The 25,886-nt window shown below is 47.9% G+C and overlaps 1 protein-coding gene across 5 annotated transcripts in view; it reads right to left on the bottom strand.

Annotated features, from left to right (window-relative positions):
- The window catches only part of ATP11C (ATPase phospholipid transporting 11C), a 54,832-nt gene extending 36,483 nt beyond the window's left edge, over positions 1–18,349 (bottom strand). For all 5 annotated transcript variants that reach the window (XM_065643113.1, XM_065643117.1, XM_065643114.1 and 2 more), the window contains exons 1-2: positions 18,180–18,349; positions 1,039–1,158 (exon numbers count right to left, since the gene is read on the bottom strand). In XM_065643113.1, coding sequence (XP_065499185.1) covers positions 1,039–1,158; positions 18,180–18,206 — 147 coding nt within the window. In that variant the 5' untranslated portion in view covers positions 18,207–18,349. The remainder of the gene's footprint in view (positions 1–1,038; positions 1,159–18,179) is intronic.
- Between the last annotated feature and the right edge of the window lie 7,537 nt (positions 18,350–25,886).

Here is a 25,886-nt window from a genome sequence, read left to right on the forward strand (position 1 = left end):
TTCAAAAATAAATCAGGGAAGAATTAAAATTACTGCTAAAACAAACCACTTGTCAGAGAGGGAACTGAAACAGGAGAAGGTGTCCTCCCTGAAGGACCTTCTTGCATACCAGCGAAACATCAATGTGATCGCTACATGAGTTAAATGTGGTTAGACTTAAAACTTTTCCCCAGTATAAACTCAGATAGCACAGAGACATAAAACCAAATAAGTTTCAAGCTGTATAAAAAAGGAGAGGAAAAACCCCCTTACAGCTCAAGTACAGTAAAACTGATGCTGAGCATCATGAATCCTAAGCAACATAACATGTATCCAGCTGTGTTGACAATATCAGATGCCACTTGTTTGATATTTTACTCAAATTGGCTTCAAATCTTTTGAAATAGCTTCATGAATGTCACGGAAAAAAGCTAAGCAGAAGGCAGATGGGTGTCATCACAGTTTTCCACCATAAACAAAAGCTGCATTAATACCATATGAATGTTCCCCCTTTCATCCAAGGGGATAAACAGAGCATGGTTATTTTCGTCCTATCTCAGGAGAGGAAAAAATGCACAGAACAAGAACAAAAAAAAAAAAAAAAGGGGGGGGGGGAATCATATTTTTCTGTCCATTTATAAAATAATTGCCACTCCCTTTCACAAATCCAAGTTGCTGTTGTCTCGCGCTGGATTTCCCTTGACCTGTCCTTTCTTCCCAAAGGGAATGCCACAAAACACTAAACACACCAAACAAAAAACCCCCACAAAACCAATGTGTCCATACGCTTTGCTTTCATCCAGCCTAGAATAAAGGAATTTGTACACACCCCCACTGGGACTGACAGGAAGAAAAAAAAGACTAATGGAGCTGTGGTGTAAGGTATGTACCAGGTTGGTAAGTGGACAAGTTGGTAAGTTGGCAAAGGAACCTTTACATCCATCCGTGAGGAACTGAGAGTTTCTCAATTTCAAAAACAACCATCAAATAAAATCAGGGTGAATACACGAGCAGGGAATATATGTGCACGATGCACCCAGAGAAGCTGAGCAAGCCCACCTTGGAGGAGACGATCCTGTTGTCGCAGAACTTCTGTGCCACGTACGCATCTGTTTCTGAAACCGGCCGGTGCCCGACCACCACGGTGCGTGTACCAACCCGCTTCTCTTCCCCAGCACACTGTTGGGGCAACCAGGAAAGGGAAAAAATTAGCCTGTAGCTCAAAACAATTGAATATTTGTGTTACTAACTCCCAGCTTCTGAACGCACCATGCTGTTTGTTGGAAATAAGGCAGCTGGAACCTCAAAAATTCACTTCTCTACCCCAGCGCAGAGAACAAAAAGATGTAAGGTTGTTTAGCAAAACCAAGGTGACGCTGAGCTTGCAACCTGGGGTCCCCAGCGCTGCTCAGCCACTGACAGCGCCAGGACCGCAGCCACCCACCAGGGCCGGTCATCGCTCGTGTCCACCGTGCTCCTGCCCCAAGCGGGACAGCTACCGCCTGTGTGTGCAGCCTATGCCCATCTGCGAGGCAAGGAGGAGAATATCTCTTTATCAAGCACTTCAGGCTATTAGGAATGTAATTTATTTTCTATACATCTCTTCCTCATCCCAAGCCAGGATGGAAACTGCACCCTCCTTTACACTTGCTCTCCTGTCAAACCCTCAAGTCCATCCGAAACGTCTCACCGCCACACTGGCGCATACGGAGTTGGGATGTAGCTTAAAAAAAAAAAAAAGAAAAGTATACTTCTGCTATTTTAAAAATCTCAGCTAAAACCAGAAATAACAAAGCAGACAGTTTCACACCACAAACTCCTCAAAAAGACATGCAAGGTGCTGGGGTTTTATTTTAAAGCAGAATGCGCTGTCACAACTGAGTGATAACCTGGTGTCACAGGGGCTTGATGACAGCCCCTCTGTTCCACAGCAGCCAGGGGAATCACAGCAGAATAAACTCAGAGGGGAAGGAGAGCATCCCTTGCACAAAGACACAAGAGACAACTGTGACCAACACCACAGGGCTCTAGCAGAGACACAGCCATCCCCACAGCACTTGCACCTTCCAAAGGGAGGTCACGGCACCAGGCAAATGACACGTAGATCGTTCCAATCCAACGGAGAGTGTGTTAAAATAGCACATAGCAAACAAGGTATCTGAACACAGTGAGAGTAATGGTGCTCTTCTACTTAAATGAAACTCTTAAATATCAGATTTTCACCTTCCTATAACATCATTCGAAGACACTTGCAAGGCAGCCCTGGGGACGGCTCTCAGGTGGACAGGACAACTCCATGAGCTCCATTTCCATTAGCTTCCAGCCCCGGGCTGCCCGGCATGCACAAGGTTCTAGGTGGATCAGAAAAGGCTATTTTCAAAAGAAAAAAAAAACCTGTGCAGTAGTTTAAAAATTGACTTTTCAATCTGTCCAAGTTCCACCTTGCATATAACAAAGTGTTCCTACCATAGATGTTCGCAGCCAAGGGAGGAGACCTGGCTGGCACCACGAAGGGTTTTGCAAGGTTGAACTTGAAAATATAAAGTGAACTTAAAATGCCCACTAAGAGCAGATGGAGAGGAGGGGGGAAAAACAGTGGCCTTAGGTCAGGCTAAGGTTTTGGATTTTAAAACATGAGCAGGGAAGACATTTGTCACTGTTCATGGTTCAAGGGCATTAGCAGGTGGCAGGGCTGCTAAAACACCAGCAGATACTGTTCATACTCCACTTAATCTTATTAATTGTCAACCTGGCGAGCATCCTTCCAGAGCAGGGGGGAACTGAGCACTTCCCCTGCCCACGGAGCCATCAGAGCAGCGAGAAAGAGCGGAGCCAAGGGTTTGCCAAACACGCGCGTTGGCACAGAAGCAACAAAGCTCTGGTTAAAATATCCCTGGAAAAACACGCACAAGTGTTTACTCTGCAAGGCTACCCATAGTTAACCATGGAAAACCTGGAGCACGTGAAGAAGAGAAGCCAGATCCTAGGTGTGGGTTGTTAGCTAACCAAGCCCACTACTCTGCTCTTCTAACAAGTTATCACCACCAGCTCCTAGGTGGGCTTTCACCCCTCTAGTTATTTATTTGAAGCATCTCCTACAAAGATGACAGCAACCCCTTCCACGGTGCAGAACCCTCTGCCATGGCAGCGTAGGGAGAAGTTCTTGCCCTGTGGTCTAACCAGACTCCCACCAGTCCAGAGTTTCATTTCCCATTCCCTTGACCACCCCTCAGTGTCACACCATCATGCAACCATGCAAGCAGCTGGAAGGCTCCACGGCCACATCTCTTCATCTTTTTTTTTCGCCTCCCAGAAAGTGAGTGCGCACCATGATGACACCTGTGGCGAGATGCACTGGCTCAGCTCAGCAATTAAAAGGTCTGATTTTGATAAGCCCACCTCGAACGGCTCGCTGGGTTGCTAACAGATTGCTAAGTCTTAATAACGGCTCTCAACGGAGACTTAAGAGGAGATTTAGGGAGTAACTGCCAGGCTTTTGGGAAAATTATAAAATATGCAGATTAGTAGCGAGAGGATTTAGATGACTTTTCTCAGCTGCCTTTCATGAAAAATTTTAATTCTGATGTCAAAAAAAAAAAATTACTTGGATACAATTCAAATGCCTGGTGGGGTTTTACAAAGGCTGTGCTACAGTGCACAGGAGTCAGTTGGTGCAAGCAAAAGCCAGAGCTGCTTCTGCTGTTTAGAGCCAGGCATGCCAAAATAATTAAGAAAATAAACAATTGCATCCCTCCCATGCGCACGTTATCACCTCCCTCTGCCTGAGGTGTGGCATTTGCAGGAGTACTGGGAGAACCAGAACTCTTGGAACATCTGGTGGGAAGCCACACCGCATCCTCCCACCAAGCCAGGAGGATTCGGGGATGCTGGTAGGTGACCCTGGTCCCCTCTCTGCCGCATCGTACCCCAGCATCCCAGATGGGCTCCCTGCAGCCCCCCAGGGGATGCCACACACTTTGGGAATCGAAAGAAGGGAGAGAAGGAGGTATTTTTGAGAACAGCCACTATCCTGCATCACTTGAAGACCAGCCCCAAAGACATGGGTCCCTTCTGCAACATTTCAAGCTCCACTCTCCCAGTGCCTAAGCAAGCCCATCAGCGAGTCACCCTCTCAGCAGGGCATCCAAACCAGATTTCTCCTGAAGGAGCTCAGCTGGAAGACAACAGCCAGAGAGTCAAACACAAATCAGAAGAGATAAAGATGAGGCTAGCAAAGCTGTTCCGCCAGGAACATCTTTGAGTTGGCAGCTGGCTGTCTTCGCGTCCCACCTCGGGCAGGACCAGGCACCCAGGCTGCAGTAATAAATAACCTTATCAGCGCCACCGCCACAGACACACTCTGCTGCACACACAGCAGGGCAAAGTACTGCTGCTGTGGTACAGCCTTCCTTGTGCCATGGAGAAATTCAGATAAAGAACATATTTCTGTTTCATATTTTGACGTAGTCCCACCTTCCTGTACTTTCAACTTTGCATAAAAGCCCACTTATTCCCAGAAGCAGCAGTTCTGAAAATCAGGCATTAGGGATAACGGCTATTTTCTTACATTGATCACATTTTAAAAGCCCATCTACATACATCAATATAATATGCCCACAGAAGGCGAGCCGAGGCTCGGCATTTCGTTATAAACCTTTCTTCAAGAAATTAGGAACAGGGACAATTTGAAGTCAACAGACCAGGGCTAAAAAAGTCCATGGATGCAACTAACAACCCAACATTATTTATTACTTGAAGCTTTTGGAGCATTACATAGAGACGGCGGAATTACGTTTGCAGCCCACAGCACTCCCCAAATTCTTCACCCAAGTTTGGCCAAGTCTCCCTTTGTGCCTCTTTCCCCTCTCCATCTGTGTCCTTCTCCCACAAACGCGTTCTGCCCCAGCACAACACCTCCCACTGCCTCCCGGAGAGGCTCCTCTTCACCCGTCCTCCCAAATTTCGGGGAATCCATCACAGCACCACATACAGGACCGAGCCACACTTGATAAAAATTGCAAACCTGGGTAAAAATTAGCAAGCCTGGGTAAAAATTAATGGAGTTTGACCGAGTTCAACATGAGAGGTGAACCTGTGCTCTGCAGCCGCCGTTGACAAGGAGCCACTTCAAGTGGGCTATTTCTAGGGCAGCTGCAAAACACAGCGTTTAATTATATACCCCATATGGAAAACAAGTGTCTGTGCTACCTGCTGGCCCTGTTTTCAGGAAAAAAGAGTGGCAGGAAAAAAACCCACATCTTTTGATTTACTATAGTTTCAGAAAGCACTTAAACCAGAACTAACTAATCAAGAAAAACTCCTTTCATGTTTGCTGAAGATATCTTCAAGCCACAAAGTAAACACAAATAACGCATAGAAAAAAAGATTTAATGAAAACCACAGGCATTAAAAAAAAGCCATCTGCTAAAACCAGAGATAATTACACAGTACAAGTACAAAGCTCAAACACCGGAATGAAATCACAGCTTATATTAAATATATGCAGAAGAAAGATTAAATCGCACTACTTGGCTTAGACCTCACGAATAGTTTAAAGTCTAATCACTCCTGTATTGTTCCATTTAGCATAAAAGTAGTAGAGAAGACGACCTGATTTACAAAAAAAAGCCTGCAAAAATAACACCACCTCCCAAAACAGCCTGTTCTAGCTCCCATTCAATTTAGCTCCAGAAGAACCAAGAAAAACACATCCATAATTTTAAAAAGCCTCCATAAATTTACCATAACCTCCCCAAACCATTCAGCAGTCTCAGAAAGTCACTCAGTACACTGACATCACTGCCCAACCGATACAATTTAACTGAAATTTTTCTTGCCAATTTTTCTATTACTCTTTGTTCTTAGCCGTTTCTATGCAAGTACAAGCAATGCTTTGAGAAAACCCTTAATAATTTAGCAGTTTGTACCACGCTTACCCAAACAGACCACATCGTCAGGCAGATCTCCTGATTTACAGAGAGAACTCCAGCGATCAGGATCAATCCCACTGTTCTCCCCTATGTTTGCAGGAAAGGGTCAATAACATGCACAGTTCTTCGGGGAAAAAAAAAGAAAAATCAACATTGCATTTCATAGGTCCAAGAGAAAGGGCTGAAGGCGAGCACAGCTCCAACCTCATTTCCCACTGAAGGGACATTTGCTGCTCATCCCTAAGTGGAAGAGGGAAGGCCGGTACCTTGGGAAAGCAAAAGGTTGAAATTTAAACCAGTATCCTACACTGAGGCTGAAGCTCCTATTGATATTTCAACCAGAGAAAAACATGAACACCAAGGAGTGACCACTGGGTGCAAGCAGGGTCCAGCCAAGGTGAGGGGGACACCGTGGGGTAACCATGCGAGCCACCAGATCAAGCTGAACAACAAGCAAGAGCGAAAGAGAAGCCATGGGAAAAGAACAAGTGCATTTTTTTTAACTATGGCCAACACACGATGCAGCTCAACACCCAGACCTGGTCCCCGTTGGAGATGACAAAGCGGTGGGTGATGTGCTCTAGCAAGGCGTCATCGACCCAGATCACACCATCCTTAATGCAAGTCCAGGTGCTTCCAGCAACACGAGGGGACCCGGCCGGAGCCCATCCCCATGTCCCCTCTGTCCCAAGGACGTGCTGCCTCACCATATGGGTTTGCAGGAAGGTCACCTTCACCAAGGACAACGGGCTGGAGAACAGCAGGGCCCAGCCAGGCTGAGTTTCCTGGAAAAGCTGACTTGGCCAACAAAGCCACCGATAAAGACACGGCAGGGTGGGGAGAACAGAGGAAAGGGCTACTTGAAAGATTTAAGGGTGGAGAGAGGAAATACCAGTGGGTTTTTTTCCCCCAGATAATAAATTTACAGGAGGGCCCAGCCCACCTCAGAGTTGGGCAGCATCAGGCACACTCTTTTGGTGTGGAGTTTTGGTTGGTTGGTTGGTTGTGGTTTTATTTTTCAATTTGGAGGCACTCTGCCCCCAAATAACGCAGTACTGCATCTTCCCAGCAAATACACCACATTGTCTGCCACCACAGCTTCGATTCGGCAGCGCTTTGCAAAAAGTCACGTTCACATATGATGCAGAACGCCAAAGCCAGCAGACATCAGTTGGGCTAGGATTACTTCAGTGCTGCTGTTTTGTGGAAAATCTGTTGCTCTTGTTCAAACGAACTGACCTCTGGATGTTTTCAGGATCTCAACTCTTTCTCCCTGCCCTGTTGGCAGCTGGGTTATGAAACCATCATTCATTTTGAAATGCAGGCAGCATCTTTTTATTTTTGGCAGTCCAAAAGAAAAGTTTGACCAGCATGCTGCCAGCATATCAAATTCGGGCTCATAGGAACACTTCAGACTCAAGAACAGAAAAAAAAAAAGGACTTTGGATAAGAGCCCAAACGTTTTGCAGAGGTCACAAAGCAAATACAACAAGGTCTTCCCATCTTCAAACCTCTTCCTCCCTCATTTCCCTGGCTCAAGCTGTGCCCATGTCTGCTCATCGGCAGCAATTTTAGTAGGGCAGCGAGCTTTTCAGAGCAGAGATTTGCCCTGGCAAAAATTAAAGTAAGAGCAAACTGGGAAAAAAACCTCCAAGTTTGCAATTGTCAATGCTTGCATCAGCCAGCAGAGCTATAATTTGTTGGTTTTCCCATTGCTTTTTGGTTTTCTGAAAGACTGAGCTCTTCAGTTATGGAAACAAAAAAACCCACCCTTAATACTATGTTATGCATCCCAGCTCAGTCAGACATTACTCTGACCTCTGCCACCTACAGACATTTCACCACTTTGAAAGTTTTCCCAGCATTTCGGAGCCAGCCAGAAAACAGCCAGAGCAGTTTCCTTCCTTTCCCTGGGGAACCAAGCCTACCTGGCCACCCGCCCATGGGGGACAGAGGCTGCAGCCCCCCCTGCCAGGGTGTACATCACCCCTGCAACACCCAAAGCAAGGGCTGGGACCCAGACCTGAGCCCCACGTGGCATCACGGGGTGACCCCAACACTCTGCGAGGGGCACCTGAGGTTCGAGGTCCCGGCCCCACCATGCTGCTCACTCGCCCTGGTTCAGATTGAGGTTTTCTGCTCCAAAAAACCAAAAGCTGTGGTTTTCTAACCCTCCCCTTGCTGTACTGCAGAGTAATGTTTTCACAGAAGTAGCAGGAAACAAAAGGGGGAAGAGAGGGAGAAATCCCCTACTTCACCCCTGGCTCCACAGCCAAAATCAGCTCCACACACCCCAGACCCCAATTTGGAGTCTTTTCATCTCCGGATACTATAGTATCCAAGAGATTTATCGTTGGGGCTGCAGGCACAGTTACGCCAGGATACCGGATCAGTGCAATCCACCCAGTCAGGAGAGAAATCCCCAATGTGTGGCCTAGAATTGTTTATCTTCAGGAAATCCTTTTGGCTTATGTTCCTGCTGGGCTGGGTAAAGGAGCTGCAGAGCAGCTCCAGCAAAGCACACGCTGCCTGGGGCTGACCGAGCAAAGCCAGTGGGCACAGCAGCCAGGTTTGGGACTGGGAGAACAATCCCCTTATTCTCAGGGACCTGGAGATGAGGTCTGAACTGGTCCTGGGATGCTGGGTTTGGTGCACAAGGGGTTTTGGTGTGGTCCATCCCGGCACTGTCAGCGGCAGAAGGGAGCCCATGCTGGAGAATGGCAAAGCACCCCAGGAGATGATCCCAGTGACTCACAGCCATTCCCATCCCACCCTAGACAGGCGCTGGAATAAGGGCGTTCCTGCTCTCACAGTTAAAGACAAGATACTTCAGCCCAGGTTTCCTCTCTCACACATGTCATCTTCCCAGCCTGCACTTACCGGAATGGTACTTGTCAAGAGGAAGGTCCCACTTCCATCCATTCAACTGCACTGGAAGAAGCCACCCCACGGAACTGATGTATTCCACAATGTTAGTTTGGCTGATACAAGGACGACAGCTGTCTGGGCATCACAGCTAATTTTACTGCGCTCCCTCCCTGAGCAAACATTTATAAGAAAAGGTGAGTTGGAAGGAAGGAGGAAAAAAAAACAAAACAAAACACACAAACCTTCCACAACTCAGAATGAACAAAACTGGCATGCAAAACACCACCCTCTGGAAAAAAAAAAAACAATTAAAAAAATCAATATTGCATTTTAAGCTTGGCTTTGCAGCCCCTGTACAAGTGGAGCTGCTGCTGAGCAGGTGCCCCCAGTGCAGCCTGAGCCCCCCCAGCGCTCAGGACCTTGCATCACCCCAGGTCCCTACAGGCAGCAGCCACTTGGCTTTGTGTGAGTGCTGGGGAAGGAATTACATAGAAATCATAATAAAAAATGGCAAGGCTGCTCACAAAGTGGATTTTTTTTTTCCTACATTTAATTTCCCGGCAGTGAGATTTTTTTTTTTTTTCCCCTCGTAAGCCAATTGAGACTCAGGCAACAGAGCACAGCGTCGCTGCAGTCTAGCAGTACTTAATTTTTATTACTGCTGAAAAGATCTTGGATTGCAATACCAAAGAAGTGCTTTAAATTGTCTAGTCTTGCCTGTCGCACATCTTACTCAGCTCTTCTAGATCCTTTACTGTACAAGAAAAATAGGATCCCTCTGTTTTGCAAATCAGTTCATTTGCCACAATATTGCAAATAAATCACATCTAACAAGTGAGTGTTCCCTCTGTTTTCCACTTTAATAGTCTTATAAACTTTTATTAAGAGTATACAGCATACTTTACGATAGGCCAGGCCTAAATACCACTTGCTGACCCTTTGAAAATACACAGTTAGAAATTACCAAGCCCTCCACATATCACCCTATGAAAGCAAGGCTGGGGCCAGAGCAAGGGGCCTTTAACCTATAGATCCTGCAAAATTCAGCTGAAAAAAAGAGCAAACCTCACAGCAAAGCATTGCTCATCCAAGGCCACCAAAGAGGTTAACAGGAATCTTTTTCAAGTTGTGAACAAAAATAAGCCCGATTTGCTCCCAAAATACCCAGCTATGACAGCCTCGCAGGTGCTCGCCCCTCCTTTCTGCTGCAGAAGGAAAACAAAAATCCCTTTACAAACACACGGATCAAAAATAAGTGCATTAAGCTTTCATTAAGGAGAACCGGACAAATGTCTCTGAACTACAGATGCTATCAATTACAGCGAGGTCTCAAGAGCAGGCACACTTTGAGACTAAACTGGGTTTGGCTGGAATTCCATCTCAAACAAAATGACTGAAGTTTTGGGGAAAAAAAATGACTGGAGTCAGCAAGATGCAACAGGTGTTCAAGAGACAGACAGACATGCTGCAAATCATGTGTAGATGCAATTGCATAAGGAGCTGAAAAAGATTTTTACACAGTGCTGGTTCTGAGCAGCATCCGTGGCAGCAAGCATCCCTATGAGAGCACGAAAACGACAGAGAGGAGGAAAAGCACAACCCAAGGCTGATTCCCCTCCACCAGCAAGCCCCTCGATAGTGTAACGACCAGCTCCTCTCTCCCCAACCCTGCTGCCCTACCTGTGGGTGCATAGCTCAATATCCAAATATACTTTCCAGCCACCAAAGTGGTGCCTTGTGCCAACCACCTGCTGGCAGCTCCCTGGATTTTAGCTAAGCCCAAGAAAGAGCCCATAAGCAAAAATAAATACATATATTTTAATGCACCTATATATATTGCATATATCCATATTTAATGTGTATATATTGCATACATGCATATTTAATGCATACATATATATTGAAGTCGCTGCAGCCTCCAGGCAGAACAGGCTTTTCCTGACCCAGCAGCCGTGCTGCTGCCAGGCAGGAGCTGGGTGAGGACAGGGGCCAGAAGAGACCTTTTAAAACAGGAAAGTTTCACCGTTTCCCCAGGCTACAAATAAGTAAATCAAGCTTTAAAGCGGCTTGCTGCTTACTGCCCATCCCCTGCAGCACACAGGCAGTGCAGGCATTGCTCTCCTACCACAAAAAGGTGATGGTAATCCACCTAACAGCTCCATGGACAAGCCTGGGAGCCAAGTTTACTAGAAAAAGCAAAATACTAAAGGCCCCAATCGAACATTAACCAATTCAGGGAAACACCAGTGAACACCACCAGTTGGAAAACTCAAAGCAATTCTGCAAACTGCAGTACGATGGTTATACCAAAAGCAGCCAAAGCTCAATGTTGCAATTAAAATAGGAAAAACTACATATATATATATATATATATATATATATATATAGTCTGCTTGAGAGACATGAGGGAGCTGGGACAGCGTCAGAGGCTGGAGGCGATGAGCAGCGGGGTTCTCCCAGCTCCCATGCGGCAGAACGGAGGAGCGGTTGATGGAGCTGGGGCTGTTCAGCCTGGAGAACAGGAGGCTGAGGGGAGACCTGACAGGGAAGGTTTAGATTGGATATTGGGAAAAAATTCTTCATGGAAAGGGTTGTCAGGCATTGGAACAGGCTGCCCAGGGCAGTGGTGGAGTCACCATCCCTGGAGGGGTTTAAAAGGCATTTAGACAAGGTTCTTAGGGACATGGTTTAGTGCCAGAGTTAGGTTGGGTTATGGTTGGACTCTATGATCTTGAGGGTCTCTTCCAACTGAACTGATTCTATGATTCTAAAATGCATCATCTGCAGAGCTCAAAGCCCCCGGCTGGACACAGATCTGCTGCCTGGGGAGGGCACGGGCAGACGAAGCCCACAGCAGCCTGTACAGCACCGGCAAAACCTGCTCGGCAAAAACCAGCCCGCCCTTCCCAGCGCCAGACCTCAGCAAGCGTGTAAATATTCCTGCGATGAGCAACGAGAAGCCGATTTCAGTTAAAACCCATAGGTAAGGTGTTTTCCAAGATCACCTCAGGACAGCCTGTCCTGACACAGGGCAAGAGCTGCCACCCGCTCGCCCTGGCAGGGCTGGGCGTGGGACCTGGGGGATACTTTTGGGCAGAAGGCCACCAAAGTGACCGACCAAGCCACGCAGGAAAACCTCCGCGCTGCCCTCCAGCCCCAGCGCCCGCTTCCTACACACAGTTAAACGCAGGAAACTCCCTTGAAAAATCCCCCGAGCAAACGTTTTCGGGAAAAGACAAATGGGTTAATAGTGCACTCAGTCACCCTGTGTCCAAGTTCCTTGGAAAAGTCACATTTTCCAGACAGCCCAACCGGGCTGAGCAGCTCAGCGAGTCCCTCACCCCGACCCACACCTCCTCCGGCCACAGGTATCACAAGGGATGTCCCCCAACTTGGCCACCCCTGTGTTTTCTCAGCAAGGACAGCGGCTTAAGGTCTCCCAAGGGGACACAGAGTCCCACATCCCAAGGAATTAGCAGCCAAAGGCTGGTTTTCTGTTGCACGCTGCTGCACGTAAGAGATGCAAGTGTGCGTACGATGGAAGATACAGGAAGCCAACCTGCACTGCTAAAAACATGGTCACTGCCAGAACAACTACTCATTTGGGTGTGAAGGTTTCTTCTGGCTGACAGACTCCACTAACGCTCTCCATCAGCTCTACTTGTAACTAATATCAAAAAAAAAAAAAAAAATCCACTAGAGAGGATATCAACAATTACAGCCAGAAAACACCAGTTTTAATCGGAAAGGAAGTGCATAAACCAAAAGCAACAGGATGAAATTAAAGGCAAGGCTGAAAAGCTTGCTATTAATAGAGAGCCTGGTTGCTTTTATGATTTTTATTGTTAAAAGCAAATTTCCATGCCTTCAGCTGCAACACAAACCAGTTCAGCTCCAAACCTTCCCCACACAGCCCAGACAATCATTATTATTCTTAGCAAAATATCAACTGGAAACAGAAACTGTTTGAAGAATAAAATATATCCTTGAAATGCATGTAATTCTCCACAGAAAAGTTTCTGCACACCATGGGTTTAATTGGCAGCACCATTTATCATTAACGTTTGACTGGTGCTTTCCAGTCCCTCCTAACAGCAACTTCTAACTTCTCCAAACTTCAGCTGCATGTGTGAACATTTCCATTCAGCTGCTTCTCCGAGGCTTTTTTTTTCCTTTGTTTGTTTGATTTTTATTTATTTTTAGCCAAACAGTTGAGTTATTTCTGGGAAAAAGGCTATGGTTAGGACTGCCTCAGAATGTAAAGAGAAATGGTTATATGAATGTGAGAGACTCCTGTGTCCCCATTTTCCAGGATAGGGGCATCAAAAAGGGATTACAGCCCTGGGGAAGAGCCTTTTGCAGCTCCAGGTTCCCACTTTGAGTCTCTGTTTTCTTCTGTGGTCAGTCACGGGCTGCCCTGTGCCTGTTACAGGGGAACTGGCCCTGAGCGCATGAAACATCATTAGCATATTAAATACACATTACAAAATAAATTCCAGCAACATCCATGAAAAATTAAAGTCACCGTATTAAAATCCACACTCTTTTAAAGTGTGAGATTTCTCCAAGCAGAACTGCCAACCAGCGCCACGGAGCCACCTCAGCCGCAACCTTCGCTGTGGGTTTTTGTCATATTAATGAAAGCAAAATGCTTCTTGCGGAAGTCAGCAGTTGGGTATAAGGCATTTGACATGCAACTTCACTCTCAAGCTGTCAGCGTGGCTGGATCGAGGGGGCGGGGGAAGATTCTCAAAGCCTCTTCCTCCTGCCTATGCTCTTCTTATTAGAATAGGAACTGCAATCACACACTGTAATGTTTGGTTCACACCCTCTTAAAAAAAAAAAAAGGCAAGCCTGAAAGAAAATCGCAGATGTGCTCTGTGTCCCAAAATAGACTTTATTACACATTTGCTGCAAAAACTAAAGGAGGGAGTGTAAATCAGCATCCTTCAACCCAGACTCAGACATCTCCCACAAGATGTACTCCAGCATTGTCCCGAGCTGGGCAAGGTGGGCAGCAGCTGGCAATGGTGAACCCCCACCCCAGCCCCTCCTCACCTACTCCCCATTGCCAGCAGGGAATTTATTTCCCTTTAGAAAAGTGACTTTGGGCCATTTCTCATTTTCTGCCATTTGAATAGGTCTCACTGGGCCATTGAATAGGTCTCAAGGGCAGAGTGCCTTGTAGAACCTGCCCCACAGAGCTCAGCATCACTACCTGCCCTGGTCCTTCCCAGGTTTGAACCATCTCCCCAACCTCTGGCACATGCCTTTGAGTCAACACATCTTCTCCAAGGCCTTCCTCCTGCCTCTGTTTCTCTGGGCTTTGGGGACACGAGGGGTAAAACCACCACATGCTGCTCCTGCTGATGGCTCTGGGTGCAGCAGGGCATCCCCTGACCCAGACCCACCTCCTTGGCAGCACCAGCCTTGTCCCCAAGGTGTGTGGGGTTGGGGGACACTCAGGGTAAGACAACCTTCAAAAAAATAAATCCGAAGCGGCTTTGCAAAACTACAGCAGAGCGCAAATGGAGCCTTGAACATCATACCAGGCACCGCTTGTGTACATGTGAGCCCCCATACACAGGGACAGGATCCATGCCCCCGACATTTCAGGAAGGGTAAGAATTTAGAAAGGAAGTTTGTGACACTTGCAAGAGCTATAATGGGAGAGACCCTTCCTGCTGTCCACAGAATACCTGCAGCACATGGGAGCAACCGTGGGATGCAAAAACAAGTGGCGAAGCAGTGTCCGGGGAGCCTGGCTAGGGCAGCCCGCACGGAGGTGACAAGCCGCAGATGACGTTAAAGCCCAGCACAAGTGCCTGTCTCCTGCAACTCTACCTTGTGGCAGCTTGCACACAATTGTTTTATTTTGTTTTTTAAATTAGATAAAAAGAGCCCCAGATGGAAGAGCTTCACATGAAAGCAGCACCAAGCATGCAAATTAAGAGTAACGATCGGTTATAGAGGCAGCTCCTTGGCTTTAGGGCCACGAAAAGCAAACCCCCTTCACTTTCCTTCCTGTGGACAAGCCGAGGTGTTCCAGCAGGGACACCAAGGGACAGGTCCTGATCCAGAGGAGCTGACAAGTCTCAGGGAAAGGAGGGCAGGAGACCTCACACAACCCTTTAAGCAACCAGGAGAAGACCAGCAAGGAAACATCATCACCAGGTGGAGCAAGCCAAAGGCACCAAGTCACAATGTGGGTCCAGCCCAGGGACAAGCACTGCACACCTAAGAGCCATCTTCTTTATCCCGACATCAAGCAAATTTTGAGAGTCAGCAGCCCAGCACTTGCTAAACACCAAGGATTTACCAGGGCACAGGCAGCAAAGAGGATCAGACCCCAAGGTATTTAATTAAAAGGGAATAAAACAACTAAGGTCCTGTTGTTAGACACTGCACAAACACATAGAATGAAGAATTTTGCTCCCAATTAAGGGCTGTTTGTTATTTTCTTACCCTGGATTTTACACAAGAATAGGAAAATACCAGAGCAAGGACCTGCATTAACCGCAGAGGCAAGAGACCCAGGCGGCAACACCGTGGTGGGCAAACACTGGCCCACGGGCTCAGCCGGCACCGGGCACCCCAAGAGGAGGGAAATCACTGCAGGGTTCTTCCCCCCTCCCCACACTGTGACCCCGGTGACAGCTGCCAGGGCTCACTTCCAGATAAAATAAAAGCAAATGGGGGGAAAACTGAAAACAGGGGCATCGGTAACTTTTCCTTCTGGATTTCTTTCTCAGTTCTTACAACAGCCTGAATCGGCACCAGCCCCACAGCACGGGCAGAGTTGCAGCGTGTAGCTGTGGCCTGGCAGTACAGCTGTTTGCACACCTCGAAGAATCCAGGAAAATTAATTAATGAAAAAAACACACATTGTCTTTGATGCACAACACCAGGACCAACAGTTCAGTTCCCAGGTGCCTGCCAAGTGAGTCTGGGAGCAGGCAGCATTCGCTCCACTCCTACGAGGAGCCGAACCTAAACCCTCCCTGGTCACCAACACGCTCCCCCGTAACAGCCATACGAGTAGCACGAGACTACAAAATAAGACTCAAATGCCAGAATCAGTTTCCAAAAAAGAATTAAAGTTATATTTCAAGTTGACAGTATCTCCTGAAAGTGGATTAACTGCAGCAATTCAATCCTGCCTCCCCGCAGCGGTCCCAGCCTGGTTCCCCTTTCAGCAGGGATGATTTCAGCGGTGTAAATTGAAGTTCAGAATCCAATTTGTTTCTGCAGAGGACATCAGCCTGTACCCTGGGGCAGCAAAGCAGACCCACATACACCACTCTGCCCGTCTTGCTCTTTTTATCATCACATTTCATACCCTATCCAGCATAAGAAAGTTTATGGGAGGGAGAAACAGAGCTACATAACAGTCATGTTGATAGGGCAAGGCACAGTTATCGTGCCTAAGCTGTGAAATACATCTGAAGAGAATTGTTAACATCCATTGGTATTTATGAGCCTGTGGCTGAGACCATGCAGTGGAGAGGTGCCAGCATTTGTCTGAGTAGCCCTGTGGGATCTTGATGTCAGATCATCTGCAGCTTTTAATAACTGCAGTGAATTTTCTGCCACAAGACGAGCGTCACTTGAAACCCCGTGCCACCCGTACGGGACCAAGGGCAAGACAGCATCTAGAGGATACCTCCATGGAGACTCGCATGGGCTGTTGTCTCCTCCCATGGTGCGGAAGGAGGCACCAACCCAAACCCAGCCAGCCCCTGGGAGACCCGCGGGGCTGGGGACGGGGCAGAGCTGCGGCAGCACAGCGGGAGCCGCTATCTGCCCAAGGCTGGGGGACCCACGCCACCTGCACCAGCGTGATAATAAACATGTTGCTGCTCAAGCACCACTTGCAAAGCCAGTACATGGAAAAAGTGTCCAACAACTTTTCCTCTAACCAAAACCACCTCTAACCCTCCAAATACGTGCTGTCACAATTCAGCCCTGAACAAAGCAGTTGGAAATACCTAGGTTCAGTGTTCAGGACTGTTTCTTCTCCACTCTGGCAGACACGACTCCCCAGGAGTGGTGTGTGTCCCCTGTCCATGCCAAAGGACAGAGAGGTGGCACAGAGCCGGTGCAGGACCACCACCAGCACCACCGGGCAGCACAGGGGTTGTGCTTCACACGTGAGGAGGATGCTGGAGCTGCAGCCCAGGCAGGTACCTCCACGGGTACCTGCTCACCAGAGGTGGCCACCTAAAAAATGCTTTTAGCTGAAGTCAACAGAGATGCTTCACACCCCCAAATGCTTCCTGATACAACTTAGAAAAAGCCTCCGGCAAAGGTGGAGTAGGAAGTGCATAACACAAGGCATAACTAAATTCAAAGTCAAGTCAGAAACTCAGAGTGCTGAGATTAGATCTGATGCATTTGACCCCAGGGCTGCAAAACAATAGTTGCAGTAGGTGTATTCTCTACAGGGCTAACACAAAGCCTGCACCAGAAATACAACCTACAAATGGGAAAATTAACCATTTTTTTTTTTTCCCCAGAACTGATGAAGAGCTACCTCCAGACTTAAAATTTAGAGTACCTTGTGCTGAAAGCCTTGAAATCTGGCACAAATAGCTCGCTCAAAACCAAAAGTGAATGTGAAAATACATCTCCCAGCAGTTCTGGCCTTGCAGGCAGCCCCAGGCAGAGTCCATTATTCTGGCTGGAAACCGGGTGCAACGTGCCTCAGAAAACAGCTCCTGAACCTCCAAGGGTGCATACGCTGTACTAATGACATATGCCTGCTGTTTAAACTCAAAGAACTTTGTTAACTACGCACTGCACAATAAATGACACTGCTAAATAAACAAAAGCTCCCAAAATGATGTTAAAACGCTGCTTTTTACCACTCTTGCTGTGGAAGAGGAAAAAATGAGTAATTAGAGAGTTCAGGCCAAGCAATGAGGTCATGGTGAGATCTCCAAGTAGCTTATGTGGCACCGGGAAGGTTTTTAACATATTTGGGGACACGAAGCAGATGGAAAAGCGGCGGGCAGCACCCTGACAACTGCCGTGCATCTTGCTCAGCCTGTAACGATGCGATTTTGGGTGCGTGCATCCAGGGACTGAGAAGTGCCCTCCTCTAGGTTTGGGGTTTTTGGGGGGAAGAAAAAAATATATATATATATAAAAGGGGAAAGGTTTGGGCTCTGACAGCACATGCAACTTCTTGCAAAGAACCGCAGCGCGGGCAGGGCCCTGCCCGGGAGGTTTCGCAAGGCGGGAGCTGCGGCTCGCTGGCAGGAGCGGGCCGGGAGCGCTGCGGCTGCGACCCCGCCGGGATGCGCCCCGTCCCCCCGGTAAACAAATCCAACAAGGATTTAAAAAGTCATAACCATGAACTTTTCCCCGCCCGGCACCCCCCGCACCCGGCCCCGCACTCACCAAGCGGCTGAGGCTGCGGCGGAGCATCGCGGCGGCGCCCGGCCCCGCCGCCGCCCTCACCGCCGCATCGCCGGGCGCGGCCCCGGGCTCGGCTCCTAGGCTGCCCGCCGGGCCCGCACCATCCCGCCGCCCGGCCCCGCTCGGCTCGGCCGCACTCGGCTGGCGGCACTTCCCCCGCGCCCCCGCTTTTGTCCCGCCGCCGCCCGGGAGGCGGCACCGCCTGCCCCGGAGCAGCCTGGGAGCTGTAGTGCCGGGGCCGGCGGGCGAACCCACCGCACCCCCGGGCGAGCCCGCGGGGCAGCGGCTGCGGGAAGCGGGGTGAGGCGCCGGGGGGCTCACGGATCCAAGGGCAGCGGGGGCTGCCGGCTGCCGCCCGGGGAAAAGCAGCCCCGGGGACAAATCCTGCGCGGCCGGGAGCTCGCAGGGCGCTGGGGCTGGAGGAGGCTGAGGGGAGACCTTCTCACTCTTTACAACTGTCTGCAAGGAGGTTGAAGCATGGAGCGGGTTGGTCTCTTCTCCCAAGTAGCAAGTGATAGGACAAGATGAAATGGCCTCAAGTTGCACCAGAGAAGGTTCAGGTTGGATATTAGGAAAAAATTCTTCACGGAAAGGGTTGTGAAGCGCTGGAACAGGCTGCCCAGGGAAGTGGTGGAGTCACCATCCCTGGAGGGGTTTAAAAGACATGCAGATGTGGCTCTTAGGGACATGGTTTAGTGCTAGATTTAGGTTATGGTTGGATTCGATCTTAAGGGTCTCTTCCAACCAAAACAATTCTATGACTAACCCAGTGCATGGTCTAAGAGGGAAGGAACTGGTGGAGAGGAATGGATGTAGCAGGGGCTTGAGAGAAGCATCATCCCTACAGCCCCAGAATCTTTGTGTTAAACCCCTTCTGTCCACCTTCCCAGCCCCCCACTGGAGCCACAGCCATGGTTAAACAGCGGGTACAATTTTATATTTAATACAGGACCCGTCCGTCCCATGCCACAGCCCTCCTAATAATCCTTCAGTACTACAGTCCACTAGCTGCCCAGATGCTCAAGCAAATAGCAAACACACATTGGAGCACTTTCCCCAAGTGGTGACAGACCAGGGAAGGTGCTTAGGGTTCCTTGGTGTTTTCTCACTGCAAACTCTCCCCAGGAGGCTCAAGGCACACCCCCAGGAGAGCACCCCTCAGGAACTGCCTTGGGTGGCTGAGCCCGCTACCCAACGAGCTCAGCCTAATCCCTGGGCAGCCCTGCAGCCCCTGAGCTTTCCCTGGTGCTTTCCTTGGCAGCACACAGGCCAACGCATGTCCTCTTCCTCTGGCCTGGAATAACACACGAGTGGAAACAACACAACAACACAACAAATAGCTCCCTCAAGGGAGCATCCCCCTGGCCGAGAGGGCACAGGGCATAAGACTGTGTTTCTACTTGAGTCACCAAAATTGAGAGAGATGAAATGTAGCCTAATGAAATTTGTGCTTTCTATTACATTTTTGACATTGTTATTACCTCGTAATAAACCCAGCCTTCTCCAGAGCAATATCCTCCATAACAGCACAGAGCAGGGAGTTTTCCTGGTGTCATCCCTTGCTGGCATTCCCTGAGACCTCCAGGAGCAGACAGGCTGCTCAACCCCATCGGCCAGGAGCCGCTGTCATTTCAGCAGCCTGCATTGCTCCTATTTTTAAAGCAGACTTCTCCCTGGAAACTGAGCAAAACTCACCTTGTTGCACCACGACAGAGACCAGGGAGCAGCTGTGGGCTTCCAGAGACCTGGAAAACACACAGAGATTTTTCACTTGACATTTTTAAAGCAAGAATAGTACTGTATTGATTTTACTAAGGCAAAAACCAGTCACACTTGCTCTACTTAAGCACCAGCTATATGGCAGTTTTACACAGTATGATATATCCAAGCTCAGAAAGTCTGTACTGGGTAGCAGTTGAGTGTTGGACAGGCAGAAGCCTATTGAATAGGTTTTTGGTTTGTTGGGTTGGTTTTTTTTTTTAAACCCCAGTTATCCCAGGGCAGCAGTAGGTGGTTGGTAAAGGCTCCCACATCCCCACAGAGCAAGGCAGGGGACAGCCAGCGCTCATCTGAATCCCAGGTGCAATCTTTCCACTATTCTCCATGCAGCTGTGCTGTTACTTACCTTTCCACACAAAAGCCTAACCACAACAGAGGAAACCAGGAAACAATGCTAGGCAGTTTAAAACACATTTTAAAATAATGAATGGAAATTGTTAAATATCTTAATATAATGCCTAACCAGTTTAGTTCTAGACTTCCTTTCCCCTACAAAACAACAATAGAGAACTAAACTTAGATCAACACGATACTGCAGCTTTTGCACTGCTTTTGATACTCTTCTGTTGTTTTTCTAGCCTGTTTGTGTTAGCTAGAAGAGAGAGCTGTTGTTCTCAGACATTTTTCCTGTCACAGGGCTTTGCGGTGAGTGTTGAACAGAGCAGTGATGCACGATGAACCCCCAGCCTTTGGGGCCAGGCACTTAACGTGTTTCCAAAGGCCAAGGCAGTGTGGCTTACCTGGCCCATAGAAAAATTTTTTAAAAAGCGCTATATTCTTCTCTTAATATATCCCTACAGATAAAGTTACTGTCATCTTTCACCTGCATTAACTGACGAGAAAAGAAGTTGGTCTCACCAGCAGAAGAGAGGATTAATGCAGCTACACTGCTCTTTACGATTCATATGCTGTACAAATTGCAGTCCCTACCCAGTTTAGTTCAAAATGCTGCTGTCTTTGCTTTTAAAGAGCTCACTGGAGTTAGAACTAAAATGCAAGAGTTAGACTGTGATATGGAATTAAGCATTAGGCAGGTAATTATCTTTAATATATTTCTAATGGTGGCTGTGGCTAAGGTGGCAGAGAGACACCCTCTTCCAGGGGGCTCCCAGATGAGTCAAGTCAGCACAGCTGGGAAGTTGGTACAGGTGAGAGTTTGGTCTCCCCTACTCAGGCAGAGAAGAACCATAATCTCCTGCCATGGACCAGACTGCTTAAATCCAACGTCTCTCCCTACTCTGCACAGCTAAAGGCACGATTTCACTAGAGAAATCAAGGCGACTGTTATCCTCCTTTTTGCTGCTGACACAGTGGCCTCAGGGCAGCAAAACCCCTGTGTCAGCAGAAACCATCCCCACAGAGAGGAAGCAAAACCAACCCTGACGGGGCTTTTTCATGCCCTGAAACAGCCTGCACGATTCAGCTGCTGATTTAGTAGCAACTGTATCAGCTCACAAGCCTTTTACAAGGGAATCTGTTTTTAATGCACCTTTTAATGTCACAAACACCCTATAACGCACATGGCACTGGCAGTTCCAAAGGGGCCTCCCCCCACCCAGACATGCCCTCCCTACAACAAGGGGACCGGGGGGGCAGGTCCCACAGAGAATTTTGCACAATACAGATCAGTTGGGACCCACCTTCTCTTTAGCATCAAAAACTAGTTATGCAGTATCCCATCCAAGTTCTCAGCAGACCGCCAACCAGTGTGACCCAAAAGCGACCCAAGGGATTGCTGTAGAATACTCACAACTTGAGAGACTCCATTAAATCCTTTCACAAAATAGTTTTCATCTCCTGTAACCTTTGTTTTTAATGTTCACCGCGCTGGAGGCTGAGCAGAAGGGGGAGCCACTAACCTTGGGATGCACACTAACCCTCGCTGCCTTTTGCCGCACTATTTTTGCAATGTTCTTTGCTCCTTCTGCCATCGTGTGGCCAGCTAGAGGATGAGCGCTGTCGTCAGTAGAACCTGCAATCGGCTTCCCATGTCTTAAGACTGTTCTAAGGATTTTTATAACATCCAGTGGAGTATGAATTCAATGGAGCTGTATTACACCTCTTCAAGGTCCGTCCCGCCTCCTACAGATTTATCTTTAATGTTGTGGTGGCTTGATGTAGATCTTGCTAATCCAACTCTTTAGATTGACAGCTAATTTACAGTAAGGGCATCACCTCCCTGTTGACTTGCTGCTTGTGGAGCTCCTGCTCACATTAGGCAAGAGGATCAGGGAACGGGCACTCGCTGCTGACCTCCGCCGCAGCTACCTGCTTTCGAAGCAATATTTTTCCCCTTGAGAACCATCCCAAGGCCATCTCTGACCAGGAAGGTCTGAGTTCATGCTCAGGGCTGCTGCAGTCACGACATTCTGCAGAGACAGGCAGGGCTCTGTCCTTGCCCACAGGTACATCCAGATGGGCCAGGAACCCTTCCTTGGGGAGATGCCGAGGAGAAGCCAACACCACCATTTTTTTTTCCCTCCCCTTCTCCTGAGCAGGGTAGATCCTTCACTGATCAGATGACAAACATTGTTTCACATGAAATGAGCATTTTTTCCAGCAGATCCCAAGGCAGAATCCCTGTCTGTTCACACCTGAGACGCTCAAATCTACCCTGCACTGGTCTTACCCTGCCAGTACAGGAGCTCATTTGCTGAAAGAGGCCAAAGCCACCCAAACACCGTATCTGCTGGAGTCCTGTATCTGGCTTTTAGCTGCTGACTTCTCTGGGTGCTTCTCATTGTCCCTCACCAGGACAGGGTGTAAGCTCCATCCTACCCTTGCACCTACCTGCCTGGTAAGAGCAGCTCTTGGCCAGGACAGGGCCAAGATGTCGAGGGCATTACAAAGTGGGGTTGCATCACACTTGCAAAACGCCCAGGAGGGAAGGAAGCCAATAACTCTGTCCACAAAGCGGTTTGCATGGAGTTATGCCTCAGCGCTTCCCTCAGAGCCTGGACATCGTGGACCCCCCTCCATCAGCAGGGCCTGACAAGCACCAGTGAAAAGCTCTGGGCTCCCCCCAGCCTTCCTGGAAAAAGGAAGGGGGAAGCTCAGAGCCTGCCCTAAGCACCACTGAGTTGACTCAGCAGCAGCATCCATGCTGCAAAGGGTTTGGCACATGCCTTTCTCCACCCCCAAAATCCATTTTAAATCAATTTATTACCCCACCAGCAGCTTTCTTCATTGGAGAGGGGCAGTGGGTTCAGATGCTGTGGCAGGAAGCCTGCGCAACAACTGTGTCTTGCAACCCATGAACACAAGCCTAGCAAAAAACCCAAAGGACCTACAAAAATCACCCCCAAACCTCTCCCTACAGCTGCACTATGCATGGAAGGTGGGTTGTAAAGTCTAATGGAAAGCACAACTTGGGTAGCAAGAAGAAGATTTATGCCACCAGGTCAGGGATTTGGGCTAGAGTCTTGCTAAACTCAGCTGCACTGAAATATAAATGCAGTTTAATAAGGTGAAAGTTCTCTCAGAGACAAGGCCTGAGCTCTGATTACTGCAGAATACTTTAAAATGAAAACTTTTGGTTAATAAATTGGCTCTTGATCCTATATCCAGTGATATTCTGTAGCAAAAGCCCTTCTAATTAATACACTGATAGTCTTTCTCAAGAGGCACTTTACTCTTATAGTCTGAAATAACCTATTCAAATATGCAGTGACTTACAGAATGATAATTTATAAAAGAGAAAGACTACTAATTTTAGTTAACAGAATTTCCCTTTTTAAAACAAGCTTTTTATAAGAGGGGGGGAAATACCCAGTAAGTATATTTGGTATCTGATGCGACCGATTTATATACCTCAGACTCTAGCATGTTCCCCTGTGCCCTGAGACAAATACATCCATTAAATAAATTTGATTATATCCTTCTTGCCCCTGCCAGCAATAATGTCTCCAACAAAGCTCATTTAACCTAGACAGGGAAAGTTTTCGTTTTTTCTTAATTTCCAGTCCTTGTTATCTTCTCTTTTCCTGCAAAGTCTTAATAGCCTCTTTCATAACAATCAGGAGAAGCTTGGGGAGTTATTCTCACCTAATTAAACCTTGTTTTTTCTAAAAGCTCTGCAGAATACATGACAGCAAACACTCCAGTTCTTGTTTTTAATGTAATACAACAGAGGATCTACAACAGATATCAAAAACCCGAAAGAAATCCTGCGCAGGGTTATTCATTTTTCAATGTAAGCAGCTTCTGAAAGCTGATAGCTGTAAAAGCTGCCCAATATCGCATGCAGGCATTTTTCAGCTCAGTATTTTGAATGAGCTCATGGAAATTGGCTGTGCCCTCACATGCTTACACAGGAAAAAAAAAAAAAAAAAAAGAAAGTGTCTCCCAACGCTTCCCTTTTCTGACTCAACGCAGAATCTGCCACAAGAGCACGCTGGCACCCAGCCCACGAGGTAGGAGCTGCAAGTGTGAGAAAGCGCACACAACAATCAGCTTCTCAAGCTCAGATGAAAACCATCCACCCCAGGCTTTTGTCAACACAAACACCCATTCTAAAGTTTAAAATCCACTAATCTTATTCATATTTATTGAAGTATATACATACTGTAACCAGCTTTCAGCAACAGTGTAACATGAGGAAGAGCCTCACACCTTAGTGCTGCTTCATTAGCACATCTGTGATACCTCCAGTCCTGTCCCAAGGGAGAGGAAGAAATTTTTTATTAATTTTTTTTTACCTTGGGTCCAAACCAGAAAGTGTAGAGCTGCATTTGAAAGACCTTCCCCATTCCAGGCTCTGTCTTCATGAAAGCCCTGGGCTTGCCCTGGCTGTATATATCCCCTACAACATTTACAGGGAGGCTGGCAGGGAATGAGGACCACCTGTAGGCACCCCACAGGATGCAACCTGTTGCATTTGTCTTGCAAAACTCACATTACCAAAGATCACTCTCACTTGCACTTAATTGCCTTTACAGCCTTAAATCAATGTCCAACTTCCAGGGTCTGGGATGCTCTCTCAAAACCTGCTCCCTGGCTCCTTTTCCTGTAATTTGGGGTCGGCGAAGGAGTGGACAAAGAACCATCACATTTTTCACACAATCACAAACCTCTGTCTCTTCATTAAATTGTTTTCCCTCATCACGCCTGGCTGCTGCTGAGTCATGCCACCCCATGGCTCCCCAATATGTGGAGCACCCTGGGACTGGGCTCGCCTTCCCTGTCCTGCCCCTTGGAATGTGGGGCATCCTCACTGCAGATGCTGGAAAGGCTGATTCCTAAAGAATCTCTGCATCTGGGCATTCCCCTAGAAAGGCTCATATAGGGGCAAAAAAATACACAATTGAGTTTTTATTAATAAAATGCAATAATGGCCATATAGCAGGAGAGATACCTGTGCGTCTTATCACAGCTTGCCATGGTGGGGATCTCCTGCTCTGTCCACATCTGCGGGACAAGTCAAGGACTCTCAGAGGAGATTTCAGAGTAGATACCACTTTCCCCATCCTCTCCTGGGGTAGAGAGTAACAAGAAGTTGTTAAAAAATTAAGTGTAATTGCTGGCTAAACCCAGCCAGCGGGCAGAATGCAAAGTGTAAAGATGCGGGAGAAAACTCAGCAGGGCCACGGGTGCAGCTGGAGGGGCCGGCAGCTTCACCACATTGTGCCATCTGCCAGGCTTTCCTTCAGGTCTTCCTCCTGCCTAGAAAGCCTGGTGATATGCTGCACATGGGAGGGCTCAGCAGCAATTTAACACTGCCAAAGCAATGCTCTTCCCACTCCTCTTCTTAAAAGAGCATTAGTCTCCTACCCTCCAAATTTCAACCCATGCAGTTAAATTTTTCACTGTGATAACAGGCATCAGGAAAAAAAATCTGATTGTGCAAAGCAATGTCGGTGTGAGGAGGTGGAACCAGCCATGGCCTGGTGTAGGGGTATTGAAACATCTCTT

This window comes from Caloenas nicobarica, chromosome 12 (genome assembly GCF_036013445.1).
Source record: "Caloenas nicobarica isolate bCalNic1 chromosome 12, bCalNic1.hap1, whole genome shotgun sequence".
In the NCBI taxonomy this organism is placed as follows: Eukaryota; Metazoa; Chordata; class Aves; order Columbiformes; family Columbidae; genus Caloenas; species Caloenas nicobarica.